The sequence below is a fragment of the Bos taurus genome, chromosome 22, assembly GCF_002263795.3.
Source record: "Bos taurus isolate L1 Dominette 01449 registration number 42190680 breed Hereford chromosome 22, ARS-UCD2.0, whole genome shotgun sequence".
NCBI classification, from domain to species: domain Eukaryota; kingdom Metazoa; phylum Chordata; class Mammalia; order Artiodactyla; family Bovidae; genus Bos; species Bos taurus.
The window spans coordinates 43,591,122-43,606,540 of NC_037349.1; the positions used below are offsets into that span (position 1 = coordinate 43,591,122).

General features: G+C 39.9%; 1 protein-coding gene across 4 annotated transcripts in view; it reads left to right on the forward strand.

The window, feature by feature from the left end:
• The window catches only part of DENND6A (DENN domain containing 6A), a 73,488-nt gene extending 59,794 nt beyond the window's left edge, over positions 1-13,694 (forward strand). For 2 of the 4 annotated variants that reach the window (XM_010817805.4, XM_059880071.1), the window contains exon 20: positions 12,287-13,694. In XM_010817805.4, the coding sequence (XP_010816107.2) occupies positions 12,287-12,406 (120 nt within the window). In that variant the 3' untranslated portion in view covers positions 12,407-13,694. Of the gene's footprint in view, positions 1-1,947; positions 5,752-12,286 lie in introns of those variants that run through there. The other 2 variants (XR_009492385.1, XM_059880072.1) reach the window with 2 other exon arrangements.
• The last annotated feature ends 1,725 nt before the right edge of the window (positions 13,695-15,419 follow it).

The following is a 15,419-nucleotide window of genomic DNA, read 5'->3' on the forward strand; positions in this document are numbered from 1 at the left end:
GAATTTTTTGAGCTTTGCTCTAGGATGCAGTTAAGCTTCCCAGGTGGCTCAGTAGCGAAAAATCCGTCTGTCAATGCAGGAGATGCAGGAGACACAGATTCGATCCCTGGGTTGGGAAGATCCTCGAGTAGGAAATACCAATCCACCCCAGTATTCTTGCATGGAAAACCCCAGGGACAGAGGAGCCTGGTGGGCTATGGTCCATGGTTTTCAGAGTCAGACTCAGCTGAGCACACATGCAGTTACGCTATTTGGAAACAGTCGGTCCTTTCAGGTCTTCTATGACTTGTTAGGTAGGTTTGAAGTAGTGTTTGGTATCAAATTAATTCTTCTTCACTACTGAGAGACCTTGAGTACTCTACTCACCATCCCATGAATTGTGTGTGTTTTTTTCAGTCTGGCTGATAGGAACAGGCAGTGTTTTCTCTAATCATTTGATGAGTCACCTCTTTGGCTTTGGGTATTTGGCTCATATGCATATGAGTTCTTTGGGGAGCCCTCTGCAGATCTCTTTGTGTACAAGGCTTTTTTCTGTGCTCTTTCCTCTCTGCCTTAAAGTTTGGTTTCCTCAGACTTTTAGCTTCAGGAGTTTACCAGCCTACTCCTCTGTTCCCCTTTCTGTGCTGTGTGTGGCCCGGAAACACTCAACAAGGCAGTAAACTGGGGCAGTCTCAGATTCAGACTTTGTTTTCTGTCTTTCAGGAATTATTTTCCTTTCATTGTTCAGTATCCGGTATCTTGAAAACCCTTGTTTCATAAATGTTGTCTTTTTTTTAGGTGAGAGAGTAAATCTGGTCTTTGTTACTTGATCTTGATTACAAGTGAGAGTTCCAACAGTCTGGTTTTAACCGTCCTTCCAGTGAATCCTGATGCATATTAACATTTAAGAACCATGCATATATTTGAAGTTAATGTTAGATAATTAATTCACTATCAACCATCATTTACCATGAAGATAGAATTACGCGAGTCAGTAAATCTAATATTTGGAAGAAAAATCTTTTTGAGTAAATTAATTTCTGTTTTGTAGCATGTAATTGCAAGACATGTGGAATATTTATACAATCAGGATAGACAGAGCTGAAGATTTTGTGAAATAAAAAATGGTCTTCATGATATTATGGTACATAGCAGTCTTAGACATTAAGCTTTCATGGCTTTGTGCTGTGCTGTGCTTGGTCGCTTCAGTTGTCTCCAGCTCTTTGCAACTCTATGGACTGTAGCTCGCCAGGCTCCTCTGTCCATGGGATTCTGCAGGCAAGAATACTGGAGTGGGTTGCCATGCCCTCCTCCAGGGGATCTTCCCGAACCAGGGATCAAACCCGTATCTCTTGTGTCTCTTGCATTGCAGGCAGATTCTTTAGCCACTCAGCCACGTGGGAAGCGCCTTCATGTCTTCAACTATTGTTAAACAAAACGTCATTCCTGGGAGAAGTTGGAACAACAATTAAGTCCTGGTTTGCTATAGTGGATAAGGGGAAGCAGATGACTCCATTTTGTGTTTGCTTCTTCTTTAACAACTACCCCCTTTTGATCATACTCTCAGAATAACTGAGATGTGATTAAAAAAAAAAATTAAGGCGTTAGTGCACCTCTCACCCACTGCTCTGCATCCATGGGTCATGACATTTTTGCTTAAGCCCTGTGACATTTCACAGGTCATGGTCCATAATCCTTGCACTACTCTGTTGGCTTAGATGGTAAAGCGTCTGTCTACAATGTGGGAGACCTGGGTTCGATCCCTGGGTCGGGAAGATTCCCTGGAGAAGGAAATGGCAACCCACTCCAGTACTCTTGCCTGGAAAATCCCATGGATGGAGGAGCTTGGTGCAGCTACTGTCCATGGGGTTGCAAAGAGTCAGGCACGACTGAGCGACTTCACTTTCACTTTTCATAATCCTTAAATTGGTTACTGTCTTTGCTTCTTTTCTGTTGTTATCGTCTCAGGGAGATATTTCACGTGGAGGTTAGTAGCTGCAAATATGCATTAAAACTTTTGAGAGGATACAAAGCACCAGTGGGGATTATTATCATTATGGTAAGTAGGACAATTTCCAGTGTTTGAGTGCATTTTGGTCTCAAAGACCCAAACCAATCAAAGAAAGACCCCAGTCAGAGTCATCTTAAGCCAGGTGGCTTGTTTAATGATATGTCACTTAATTTCAACTCCATTGGAAGTGTTAATTCACGTACAAGAGTGGTGTTGGCCACAGCACAAATGCATCCTAACTTGGCAAGAGGATAATTGAGGGCTACTCTGTTATTGAGAACAACCTCCACCAGAATCCAAAGATCTTTACTGGGAAGCTACTGCTTAGCAGTGGATTTCTTGCAGTACTTTCAAAAGTTAAGGAGAAGTTCCTAATCATAGCCTCATTTGTATTTATTCCTAACCAGGGAAGTAGAGACCTGCCAAAGGAAGCAAATCCTGAATCATAAGTGCCTCCTGTTAGGCCCTTTCAAGAACAGAGTCATAGTTAGATTACTAAGTGTCACTGCCCAGCTGTGCAGCAGCCACCTAGGCCTTCATAGCCCAAGGAGAAGATAATCACCCAAAAAATAAATCCTGTCACCAAGGTGGCATTGTAAATAGATTCATCTGCAAGAGTTGTTTCATTTGCCTGTTTAAAGCCAGGAGTCAATTAATTTTTTTCCCCCTAGCCTGAAATAAAAAGGTTTTATAAATTCTAAAGATTACCTTCCTTAGCAATGGCCCAGAAGTTGTGGCTGATGGAATTATCTTTCCAGGTCAGTGCCAGGATAAAGGAAAGAGAAGAAAAGGTTTTGAGTTCAGCTGAAATGGGAAGTCTTGCTCTGTCTGGCATCTTGGATGGAAGCAGTCTACACTGATGTTCACTTGTCATCGATGTCCACTTGTCACCATGATGTCATTCTTGTCAACTTGATTTGGAGGTCTTCAGGGTTTGTACAGGACCAGAAGTCAGTTGGAGCCTCCTTTAGCCGTATGATATACAAGGTTCACTGCCTTCTAGTTTTGCAGCAGAGTGAGCGGCCAGAAGCACTTGATAAGTTCGCTTTCAATGGGGCTTGAGGGTGGTTTTCTTCTGATGATGTCTCCAGAATTTTTCCAGTCACTGGGCTCCAGACCATGACCAGTAAGGTTTCCCTAAATCAGAAATCAGGGAGCGCTTCTTTAACCTGTTGGTAATAGGCTCCAGAGTCACACGATAGCTGGTCATACTAGTGGGAGACTATAAAACGATCAGCAGAAGGTGGTATACCAATAGACATTGGTCTGACCTTGATTATCTCATGTGGAGTGAGTTTGTGTTTCCCAAAGGTGGTGTTATGAACAGTCAATAAGACCATAGGCAATACTATAGGCCAGGGGAGTCCAGTCTATAGCTGTATAACAACACCTCAAAGACTTAGCAAAATCAGAGTCTCCTATCTATAAAGGAACAAACAATTTTTCTCTCCATAATTACCCCCATTTTTTACTGTAGGTAATTATAGTAAAGCTAAATTTATATTAACCTCAGCCTGATTATTTATACACGTGCAGCAAGAAACAGTGATTGACCATGTAAGTTGTTTTTTTTTTAAAGATTGTTTTGCCAGAACCTTGTTAGTAAAATAACAGCTTTCCCAAGCAGTTTCTTGAGGCTCTCTGATTATATAAGACTATGTATATTTCTCTCAACCGTGACATTCCAGTGAAAATCTTGGTAGTGGTGTCCTTTTACAAGGAGAATAGATTATTTTTCCTTTAATTTCCTTTGCTCTTCAAGAAAACAAAACCTGTTATTTTCCCCTCCTCTCTTCCATAGGATTCCATGAATTCTAACACAGCCATAAAAGCAGTAGATTTTAGAAAATGTACTTCATAACATTACCCATGTTGACAGGATACAATCCAGAACGGTAATCCAGGTTTTATGGCCCTATCACTGGCCGCCCTTGTTAATGCCGAAGTAGAATGGACTTCATCCACGTGTGCCACAATCTTGACAGACACTGTTGCTACTGCCTTTGCAGTGAGGGCATTTCCCTGATACTCAAGTTCAGTCCTTTTAGAGAGAGCCTCAATTTTTTGGGCAGATAGAATCATGCCAGGACATAATCAGACTTTCCAGGAATTTCATTCAATTTCTGGAATACTTCAGTAGATGGGGAAACAATGGAAACAGTGAGAGACTTTATTTTTGGGGGCTCCAAAATCACTGCAGATGGTGACTACAACCGTGAAATTAAAACGTTTGCTCCTTGGAAGAAAATTTATGACCAACCTAGACAGTATATTAAAAAACAGAGACATCAGTTTGCCAACAAAGGTCCATCTAGTCAAAGCTATGGTTTTCCCAGTAGTCATGTGTGGATGTGAGAGTTGGACTATAAAGAAAGCTGAGCGCTGAAGAATTGATGCTGTTGAACTGTGGTGTTACAGAAGCCTCTTGAGAGTCCCCTGGACTGCAAGGAGATCCAACCAGTCCATCCTAAAGGAAATAAGTCCTGAATATTCATTGGAATGACTGATGCTAAAGCTGAAACTCCAATACTTTGGCCACCTGATGGGAAGAAATGACTCATTGGAAAAGACCCTGATGCTGGGTAAGATTGAAGGCAGGAGAAGAAGGGGACGACAGGATGAGATGGTTGGATGACAACACTGACTTGATGGACATGAGTTTGAGCAAGCTCCAGGAGTTGGTGATGGACAGGGAAGCCTGGTGTGCTGCAGTCCATGGGGTCACAAAGAGTCGGACACAACTGAGCGACTGAACTATGACATATCTATACAGATATGAAGAAGGCTAATGTTACTTACTTAACTATGTAATTTAACATTTCATGTAAGCCTGAATTAGTATAACATCTCCCTTTTTATGAGGTGAGAGAATAAATTATAGGAGCTTTTACAGGGGCTCCCTGAGAAATCTCAAATTAACTAGAGGTTAAAAGGACTTTATATAGCATTTGATTTGGGGAAGCTGTCAGATTAACAAAAGTTTGGACACTTGACTATATAGAACCACAGATCATTGTGAAACAATACTTAATTATCTATTTGGCCAAAGTAATAATAAAACATCCTTTTATCAGATGAAAGGAAATCAAGTTTTAGTTTTATGTAAGTATACTAATATTGAGCATAATTTAAAAACCTTTATAGTTCAGTTTTAGCCAATTTGTTTACACAAGGAAAGATTCTCTCTTACTCTCTTCCTAAATAATCAGAAGTTCTAATTTAGACAAAATTACTCTCATTTCCTTCAACAAAGATGCATCTTTATTCCTCAAGCTTCCTTCTCCTTAAACTAAAATACATCATAGTCCCTACATATAGAGCTGAACTCTTCTCGTTGTCTTAACTACATGTATTAATTATAATTTTTAACCCTTGGAAACTAATTTCTAGAATCATGTGCTTCTTTTTCTTTAGTTTTTCTGTAGTAGGAAGCCAAAAGTAGATGAACCTGTATTTTGTAATTAAAGTATCAGTATTTTACTCCTTTTGGAAATGATCCAGATATTCAGTGAACCTCTATTATTTAACCTATAAAATCCTTAAAGTTTCTAGTTACCAAAGAGATTTGAGAAAATATTTTAAGGACACCTAAAATATAATTACTGCTAAAGAGTTCACCTAAAACCTTTTAATCTTAACATCTATTACTTGCTCCCAACAGTCATACTTCAATTACTTTCCTGTTGACAAAATTTTTAACAGATACAACATGAACCTACCTGATCAGTTAATCCAGGTAAAATAAAAAATTTTATATTTGATGCTGCTAACTCTACAAACATGCCTGTTTTAATTACACCAATGAATTTAAACTAGCTTTTATTTATCTTAGATCACACAAACCTAGAAAGCACCTGGGGTTAGTTTTTATTAATATATTTCTGAGTTTTAGATTATCCAATCTTTATTTTAGCTATATGTAAATTGTATGTTATTATTGGAAGGACTGATGCTGAAGCTGAAACTCCAATACTTTGGCCACCTCATGCGAAGAGTTGACTCATTAGAAAAGACCCTGATGCTGGGAGGGATTGGGGGCAGGAGGAGAAGGGAACAACAGAGGATGAGATAGCTGGATGGCATCACCAACTCAATGGACGTGAGTTTGCGTGAACTCCAGGAGATGGTGATGGACAGGGAGGGCTGGTGTGCTGCTATTCATGGGGTCGCAAATAGTCGGACACAACTGAGCGACTGAATTGAAATGAACTGATACATATGTATATATACATATATATATACACACTTATTTTTAAGCCAATCAAATAGTCAAATAGAGCACTTTAATTTTGATAATACCATCCAGATGTAGAGAATGTCACACATTTATGACATGTATAAACATAAATGCCCATGGTCACAGAGACCTCATAGTTACTAGTATTTGTGTAAAAGTCACTTACAAGTTTTTTTGTAAAATGACCTTTCTCCGTTTTGATGAGAATTACCTTCCTGACATTTGCATCATGAAGTATGGTTTTTAGGTCCTAGAAAAAAATGGGACCTAAAATCTGTATCACAAAGACAAAGTATCTAAAGTATCCTACAAGATGGAGTTTGGGCCTATCTGTAGGACAGTTCTGTTTTCAATGTCACAATGTCTGCTGCTGCTAAGTCACTTCAGTCGTGTCTGACTCTGTGCGACCCCATTGACAGCAGCCCATCAGGCTCCCCTGTCCCTGGGATTCCCCAGGCAAGAACACTGGAGTGGGTTGCCATTTCCTTCTCCAATGCATGAAAGTGAAAAGTGAAAGTGAAGTTGCTCAGTCGTGTCCGATTCTTAGCGACCCCATGGACTGCAGCCCACCAGGCTCCTCCATCCATGGGATTTTCCAGGCAAGAGTACTGGAGTGGGGTGCCATTGCCTTCTCCGGTCACAATGTCTACAAGCATTTTAAGATGAATTAGGGGAGGTTTTAGGACTGCCAGGAAGGACTGACACACCCATTCTCCTATAGTTGGAATGGCTTTTTCCCTCCGGGTACAGTTACCTTAGAAGAGAAGGCCAAATAAAATGCCTAGCAGGCCCCGAACATCAGCTTCTCCCATTTGGCCAAATTTTTAAACCTAAAGTTATCAAGTCCTTTCAAGTATATTGTCAGGCTTCATCTAGGACAAATATTTCTGGTGGTATTGAATAACCTCATCGATTTTAATTTTGTTTCCCCTCAGCTGTTTGAGAAAATACATACCAGTTTGCCAGAAGTTCTTTAATAAGAGTTTCATCTTATTAAAGTTCTTTAATAAGAGTTCATCAACCAGAACTCTTTAATAAGAGTTCTGAAAGGGACCCATATGTGGCCATTTAAATTGATCCTGAAGAATTTACATAGGGCTTTTGAGGACAGTTTTTCCTAGTGTTCTGGTTGATTACAATAGAAAATTTTGGGGCCAGTGTTTTGATGATGAAGCCCTATGAGGTTATAATGGGTGTGGCCTAGGTGTTGTTTTTAGATACCTTTGGTGTTTAATTTTGCACTAGCCTTTTGCAACAAATATTTCAATGAGGCTATTTTGGAATTTCTAAATCTTTTGGAGTCTTCTTCATACTAATTAAAATAGGTATCCCATTCTGTTATTTGATATGGGAATGCATACTTTTCAGTGTTTTATCTCTCTTTTTTTTTGTAGTGAAGCAAGTAAAGTGTTTATTAAGAGGAAAAAGAATATATGTGTTGGTAGGCACAGGGGCAGACTCAGGGGGAGAGAGAGAGTCACTGAGTCGCTCTGTGTACTTTTAAAATGATTTTATGTATTTGGAACATTCCTCATAATGGTCATTGCAATTATAGGTTATTTTTAGTAAAACTTTGGTAAATACCTGCACCTTGCAGGAGCATAGTTCTTAAACATAAAATAAGCAAATGTCCCGGAAGGTGGCTCACTCAACTCTTTGGCTGTCAGTTCAGTTCAGTCGCTCAGTTGTGTCCAACTCCTTGCGACCCCATGAACCGCAGCACGCCAGGCCTCCCTGTCCATCACCAACTCCTGGAGTCCACCCAAACCCATGTCCATTGAGTCGGTGATGCCATCCAACCATCTCATCCTCTGTTGTCCCCTTCTCCTCCTGCCCTCAATCTTTCCCAGCATCAGGGTCTTTTCTTTGGCTATAAAGGACCACATTTCATTTAGCCCAGTGTTTGGGTTTTTCAGAGCCCAACTAATCAGCTTCTGAGTACTTCCAAGACTCCCACTGGCAACCAGCCTTTATGTAACAGCTACTTGAGGCCTTCCACTGGACTGAATCCGACTCTGGCCAGTAACTAGCAAACATTCCCTTGGAAGTCTCGACTGGGGAAAGCAACGAACAAACAGACCTCAAGGAATGGGGGCTATGAATTGATTCCAAATAACTGGAAAACTCAACTGCCACCAGAAGTCCCAGTGTTGAGTTGGGGGAAGGATCTATGGGCTGGGGTTTTCCTGGGGAAATTTGGTCTGAAAGGTGACAGGCTTGGTTGGCCTAGGGCAGAAGCCTCTACCAATTTGACCTGTTCTGTAAAGGAAAGCTAATGAGATCTAGAGTTGAATGCAAAAAACAGAGTGCAGCTCAATGGAGAGGAACTGACTGATGTCACTGGAAAGGGCAAGAAAGACCACCAACTCAGAGTTGGAGAGCTGCACTTCTGTTTCTTACTGTCTTTGGAAGTTCACTTTGGATCCAGCCTTGTCACCAATCTGTTAAAAAAACTAAAATTCAACTGAGTTTTGTAAAAGATCTAATTGACTATTCCATGACTTGAGTCTGGCAGCATCCCAACTGGTAAACAGAAGGACAGTCTGAAGGGCTGTACAAAATGGAAGATTTTTATAGGCAGAAGGAGGGTGAGACAAGAAGGTATTAGCAAAAGAAAAGAAAGGATAATTTTAGGCCACCTTCTTTTGGGGAAGAAGAGGTCTGGCAGGGGTCTTTATCATGCAGATTACCTCACTATTGTTGATGAGTAAATTTTAGATTGGTGGTTTTAAAGGTCACATTTCTGGGAGGGGTTGAAACTGCAATTCAGTCTTAAGTTTGCTGTAGTGGAATGTGGGGTCTGCAAGTACACAAACGATTCCATTTTGATCTTTTTGCTTCTTCTTTGGGCTTCCCTGAGGGCTCAGGCGGTAAAGAATTTGTCTGCAATGCAGGAGATCAGAGTTTCATCCATGGGTCAGGAAAATCCCCTGCAGAAGAGAACAGCTAACCCCTCTAGTATTCCTGCCTGGAGAATTCCATAGACAGAGAAGCCTGGTGGGCTACAGTCCGTGGGCTTGCAAAGAGTGAAACAGGACTGAGTGAAACTTTTATAAATGTTAGATGGTGAATACAAATCTTAGTAGAATTAGTGGTCTTGTTGTAGGAAGGGGGACCCTTTCAAGGGCCTGAGAGGGGCCTTTATTGGGCCCTGAAGGGGGCTCCTTCCTGCAAGAGTCTCAAGATACAGTCCTGCCATAAAATCACTCAGCTTTAAAGTTTCTAGAAAACCAGAGTACCAGTTCTTCTGAAAGTCAGGAATATGACTGCAATAAATACTTCAAAGGAAGCTAGTCAAGTTCTTGGCATTCCCTGTTTTTAAAGTTTCCAGTAAGAAACTTTAAATGAATTTGACTTATCTATACAATGGATATCATCTCGAAGAAGCAGGGGCTTCCCTTGGCTCAGATGGTAAAGAATCTGTCTGCAATGCGGGAGACCCGGGTTTGACCCCTGCTTAGAAAGATTTCCTGGAGAAGAGAATGGCAACTCACTCCAGTATTCTTGCCTGGAGAATCCCCATGGATGGGGTTGCAAAGAGTAAGACACGACTGAGCGACTGCACTTCCTTTTAAGAAGCAAATAAAGCAGGAGAATTGTTTTAAATTGGAGAAGTAGGCGAATGTTGACTAAAGTCAGGTGGACTTAATATTCTTCCAAGTCAGCAGTGTCTACCAAAATTAAAAAACAAAACACTGACTCCTAGGTAAGATGAGGGTATAGATTCAAATAAACAGAGCCTCCCACCACATATAAATGGAATAAATTAAAAAAAATTTTTTTTTAAAGAAGACTTAATAGACCAAAAGGCACTGAGGTGACGTGTTTGGCCAAACTATCCAAAGATTCTGGGAGTTCATATACTGTTCCCCTTTTGGAAGAGAAAGTAGGTGACGGACATGATTCTTTGTAGAAGCATGGATATTTTTCCATTATTGCAGACAAATAACAATATTCAGAGGACAAAAACTTTTAACAAGGTAAGTGATGGATTATAATCAGAGAATGAGATCAAAATGGAGTTTATAGAGGTTGAGAAATGAAGGCCAAAAATTATATTATTGTATGACTAACAGGTGTACTAGAACCAGAGCTGAGTTTTTTTTTTTTAGAGCTGAGTCATTGTTGAACAAAGTGAGTGACATGGATTAAATTGTTGAGAGGATTAAATGGGATAATGCATGTTACAATGCTTAGCTATAATAAGTGCTCAGTAACATTCACTGTTGCAATTAAATATTAGAATATTAGCACTATTTATAGAATACATACTCTTTGAAAATTTCAGAGGAGGTGAAATGGTTTCCTTAAGCTTGTGTTCTAGTGGGACATAAATCAGCAAAAATAATTACATGATTAACAGACTAAAACATAAACACATGTGAGACCGGAAAGCTCTCATTCTAAAAAAAAAAAAAAAAACCAGATGAGAAAGCAATACTTGGTGTAGTGTGCTGTTTAAAAGAATAAGCTTTAGAGTTGGAGCAACCTTATAATACAATCCTCAAAGTTGTTAGGATTTTAAATGAAGTATATAGCACTTGGTACATGGTAAGTGATCAGTAAATGATAGCAAGTTTTCCCTCTGGGGCTCAACTTCCTCACTTTTAAAAATAAGGCAATAGTACAGTGGGTAAGGGTGTTGACACGAGAAGAAATGGTTTCTTGTCCCAGTTATTAGCTGTGATACCTTGGGCAGGTTACTTAACTTCTCTGACCCTGATTAGCCTTATCTTTACAATGGAGACATTTCAGTGGACCATTAACATCCTGTTTTGTAATCTCCACTGGCTTCTTGATGTGCAGCAAATCTTAAGTGGAAATCTGAAAAATCTACTCTGACGTCTTCATTTGATGTTCTGGTTAATGTTTTAGAGGCTAGTGATGGAAATCAGAGTTCTCTTCAGCTGTCTTGCTTAACTAAACAAAATATGGATTACATTTTGGAAGAAGTTATGAGGAAGGAGACTCATTTCATTTGTCTTGAGAAGTTTAGAAAATCAATTTAAGAAGACTGGTGGAATCAGGTGAACATTGTTTAATTATATATATATATATAAATTAAAAATATATATTACAATATTGCTTCTGTTTTTTATGTTTTGATTTTTTGATAACAAGGCATCTGGGATCTTAGTTTCCTGTTCAGGAATCAAACCTGCAGCATCTGCATTGGCAATCTTAACACTGGATTGCCAGGGAAGTCCCAGGTGAACACTATTTTAAGGAATTCTCTATAAACCTCAAAGCAGACAGACATGCTTAGTCACTGAGTGCTGCCCAGCTCTTTGCAACCTCATGGACCTGCTAGGCTCCTCTGTGCATGGGATTTCCCAGGCAAGAATACTGGAGTGGGTTGCCATTTCTTCCTCCAGGGATCTTCCTGACCCGGGGATTTGAACCCAGGTCTCCTGCATTATAGGAGATTCTTTACCAGGTGAGCCACAAGGGAAGCCCATAAAAGCTACTTAAAGGATACAAATTTTTTTTAATCTAGCAATCTTCCAAAATGCAGTTTTTAGTTCTTCAACTGCTAAGCAATGCTTTACATGTCTTTCCAGTGAAGAGGAAGTTTTCTTCTTGAAGACAGTCTATAATTCCTTTTAAGTTAAATTCTAGGCAAATATGTGGATCTCTTAGGTAATTGCATAGACTTTCAGTTATTAAAAAATTAAATAGTATTTTGTTGCACACTAGAAATTAATAAACATGTCTATTAAATTGCTTTTAAAGAGTTTAAAAATCTGATTATATTAAATCAATTGCTTTCCCTTTGCATTTCCCTTGTTTTCTTCAAATGTATATTTAATCACATTTATTTTCACCTTGTTTAAGAATTTATTATTGGAACATTTGAGAATTTAAACAGGAGGAACCGAATAAACCCACTGTAATCTATGAAGTGGCTTTACCATATCCACTGGAAGAAGGAAGTTTTTGGTTTTGATTGCCCAGGGTCACTCCTAAAATACGAGTTTCTAAAGGGTAGATCTACCAGATGGAGTTTTACTCAGTAGGTCTTCAACAACATAAAGCTTACCCGTTGTGAAACTTTGCAGGTTTTTCTTATTCAGCCCCATCCTGCAGAATGCACCAGCTGGAATAAACAACTACAGAACCACCTGCTGCTGCTGCTGCTAAGTCGCTTCAGTCGTGTCCGACTCTGTGTGACCCCATAGACGGCAGCCCACCAGGCTACCCCGTCCCTGGGATTCTCCAGGCAAGAACATTGGAGTGGGTTGCCACTTCCTTCTCCAATATAGAACCACCTAGGACAGCACAATTAGGAAAAGAAATTAAATATCCTGGTAATGTGTCTAATAACTATTAATTTATCATTGTTGTAAATTTATAAAATTGCAGCTGCAATAGAAAAATCGGAATAGCTGGACTTGTGACCAGAGGAAAAGAAAGAAAGGGGTATATAAGTATTTTGGGACGTCCCTGGCAGTCCAGTGGTTAGGACTCTGCTCTCATGGTGTGGGTTTAATCCCTGGTTAGGGAATTAAGATCCCACAAACCATGTGCCAAAAAAATACTTCTTTTAAAAAGTTGATGTTTCCAGTTTTCTGCATTATAATGCTGTAGTGAATAAGAAACATCTTACGAGTATCATTTGGAAACTTGAGGGAAATTTTGGTACCATAAATTATTGGAAGCTTTACAATTTGGTAGGTTAGTTAAATAAGTTATCTTACATGCATACAATGAAATGCAACCCTTAAAAAGAATGAGTTAAATCTATAAATACTGATATTTTAAAATGGTCACAGTATATTATTAAATAGAAAAAGAAGTTGCTTAGCAGTGTAAAATCCCATTAACATTTATATAGAAAAGTTAATATTTCATAGAGTAAAATCTGGAAGAATAAATTTTAAGCAATGATGAACTTATTCATCAAATTCAAGTTTTTTGAAAAAATTATCTAAATGGTGCATGAATAAATTCATCTTACAAAAATAAATTAATACAGATTCACAGATACTTGTATTCAAATGTTCAGTTTTATTCATAAAAGTCCAAAACTTCAGAACAACCCAAATGGGCTATCAGTTGATGAATGGATAAAGAAACTAGTATATCCACGATGGAATAGTACTTGGCAATTAAAAAGAACAAAGTATTGGTACATGCTGTAACATGGATTAATCTCAAAATCATTATGCTAGGAGAAAGAGTTCATACACAGGAGTTTGGCCGTTCTGTATTACTCTGTAAAATTTACATGAAATTTTGGAAAAGGCAATCTGTTACGACAGCATCAGTGGTTGGCCAGTGGCTTGAAGTGAGGGAAGAGGATGACTACAAATGAGTATGAGAACTTTGGGGGGTAATGTAAACAATTAATATCATGATTATGGTGTTGGCTACAGTACTGTATGCACTTGTTAAAATTAATAGAATTGTACACTTAGAATTGTGTTGCATGTAAATTATATCTCAATAAAGTGAATTTTTAAAATAGTGATAAAACTCTCTTTTAACTGTCACCTCAAAAGTTGGTTCCCTCACTCTCTAGGAAGGTGCCCTCCTCCCTCCACACAGGTTAGACAGGTAACCACTAAATGTCATTACTGCAGATTCTTTTTCAAAGTTATTGTTCTTCATTTACACACACACACACACACACACACACGCTCACACATTTTTATGTTACTTTACTGTGGGGCTTCCTAGGTAGTGCTAGTGGTAAAGGATCCACCTGCCAATGCAGGAGATGCAAGAGACTCTGGTTTCATCCCTGGGTGGAGAAGATCCCCTGGAGTGGGGAATGGCAACACACTCCCCGTATCCTTGCCTGGAAAATTCCACGGACGGAGGAAACTAGCAGGTCACAGTGCATAGGACCTCAGAGAGTCACACATTGACTGAGCAACAGAGCAGATATCACTTTACTGTACTTAGTAATTATTTGGCATTTCACAGTAACTGTACTTTGGAGATCTTTTCATTAGAATTTATAGTTGTACATCATTCTAAATCCGGAGAGTATTCTCATAAATAGTATGGATATACCATAATTTATTCAGTTGTCCCTCAGTCATTCAACTCTATTTGAGTGATTACAAAGTAATATAAAAACAGACTAGGGTCCAGTTCTCTAGAGTTTTTACACAAGTGGGAGAAGGGAAGAGGGTTACCAATAGTAATATCAAAAGTGAAATCATAACTTGAAGAGCAGATGGTTTGAGTTATTTATCTAGTCAGGAGGTCAAGAATGTATTTTCCAAGGGGGTTAAACAGATCTGAAAGGTGGGTGAGCATGTCTTAGTCAGCATAAGCGTCGAGGTGGGGAGTGGGGTGCGGCTAATCCTAAATTGCACCAATGGTATGGCGGAAATACATGCGAGGTGGAGAAGATTGTGGGGAACTTTACATTTTTAACAAGATATATACTTTATTTTGTAGACAAGAAAACATTAAGATCATAAATATTTTTGAACTGAGGCTTTCCACTTCAACATCGGGAATAAATCTTCCATGCTCCTTTTTGGAGAGAAGAAAAATCAGCCTTCCCCGTTGGCTTCTCTTAAAAACCTGCAATAGAGGATGTAAATGTCTTGGAGCTCTTTGTCTTTACAGACGATTAGGGATCTTTACTATGACCTGGCGTTGGCGCGTTCGAAGTGTTTAGGCCTAGCTTCATAAACAAGGGTTGCTACAGCCTCGTTCTCTCCGCACTGGGTTTTGAACAACTTATCTCCTGAGAAAGCAAGGTTTGTCTTCAAGTCTCCATTAGGGCAAGTGTCTGATTCGCCGGGTGAAACGTGTACCTTCGGAAACCAGGAAATCTCCGACACGCGCGGAAGAACGATGTTCACTAACTAACCCAACCTGCACAGCCCGCCTTTACAGCAGGAAGGAATACAACCTCCAAGATGCATTTTTCTGGGCCGAAACGTCTCTCCTTGAGTCTGATTGGACGTGACAAAGCAAGGCATTGTGGGACTGTGTCCGTCGTCCAGTACACGGAGGCTAACTGGCCTCGCCCGGCTCCAGGAGCCACGTCCGGGGGGCTACGCCGGCCAGAGGCGCACGTCAGCGAAGATGGGCCAATCTCTCTCCTGCGCAGGCGCAGTGGTTCGGGAAGCGCCGGAAGCGCAGGGGGATGGGGCGGCGGTGACGCGAATCTGTCCGCGTTGGAGGGGCCGGGCCGCTGCCGTAGTTGCCGCGGCTGCCTCGTGACGT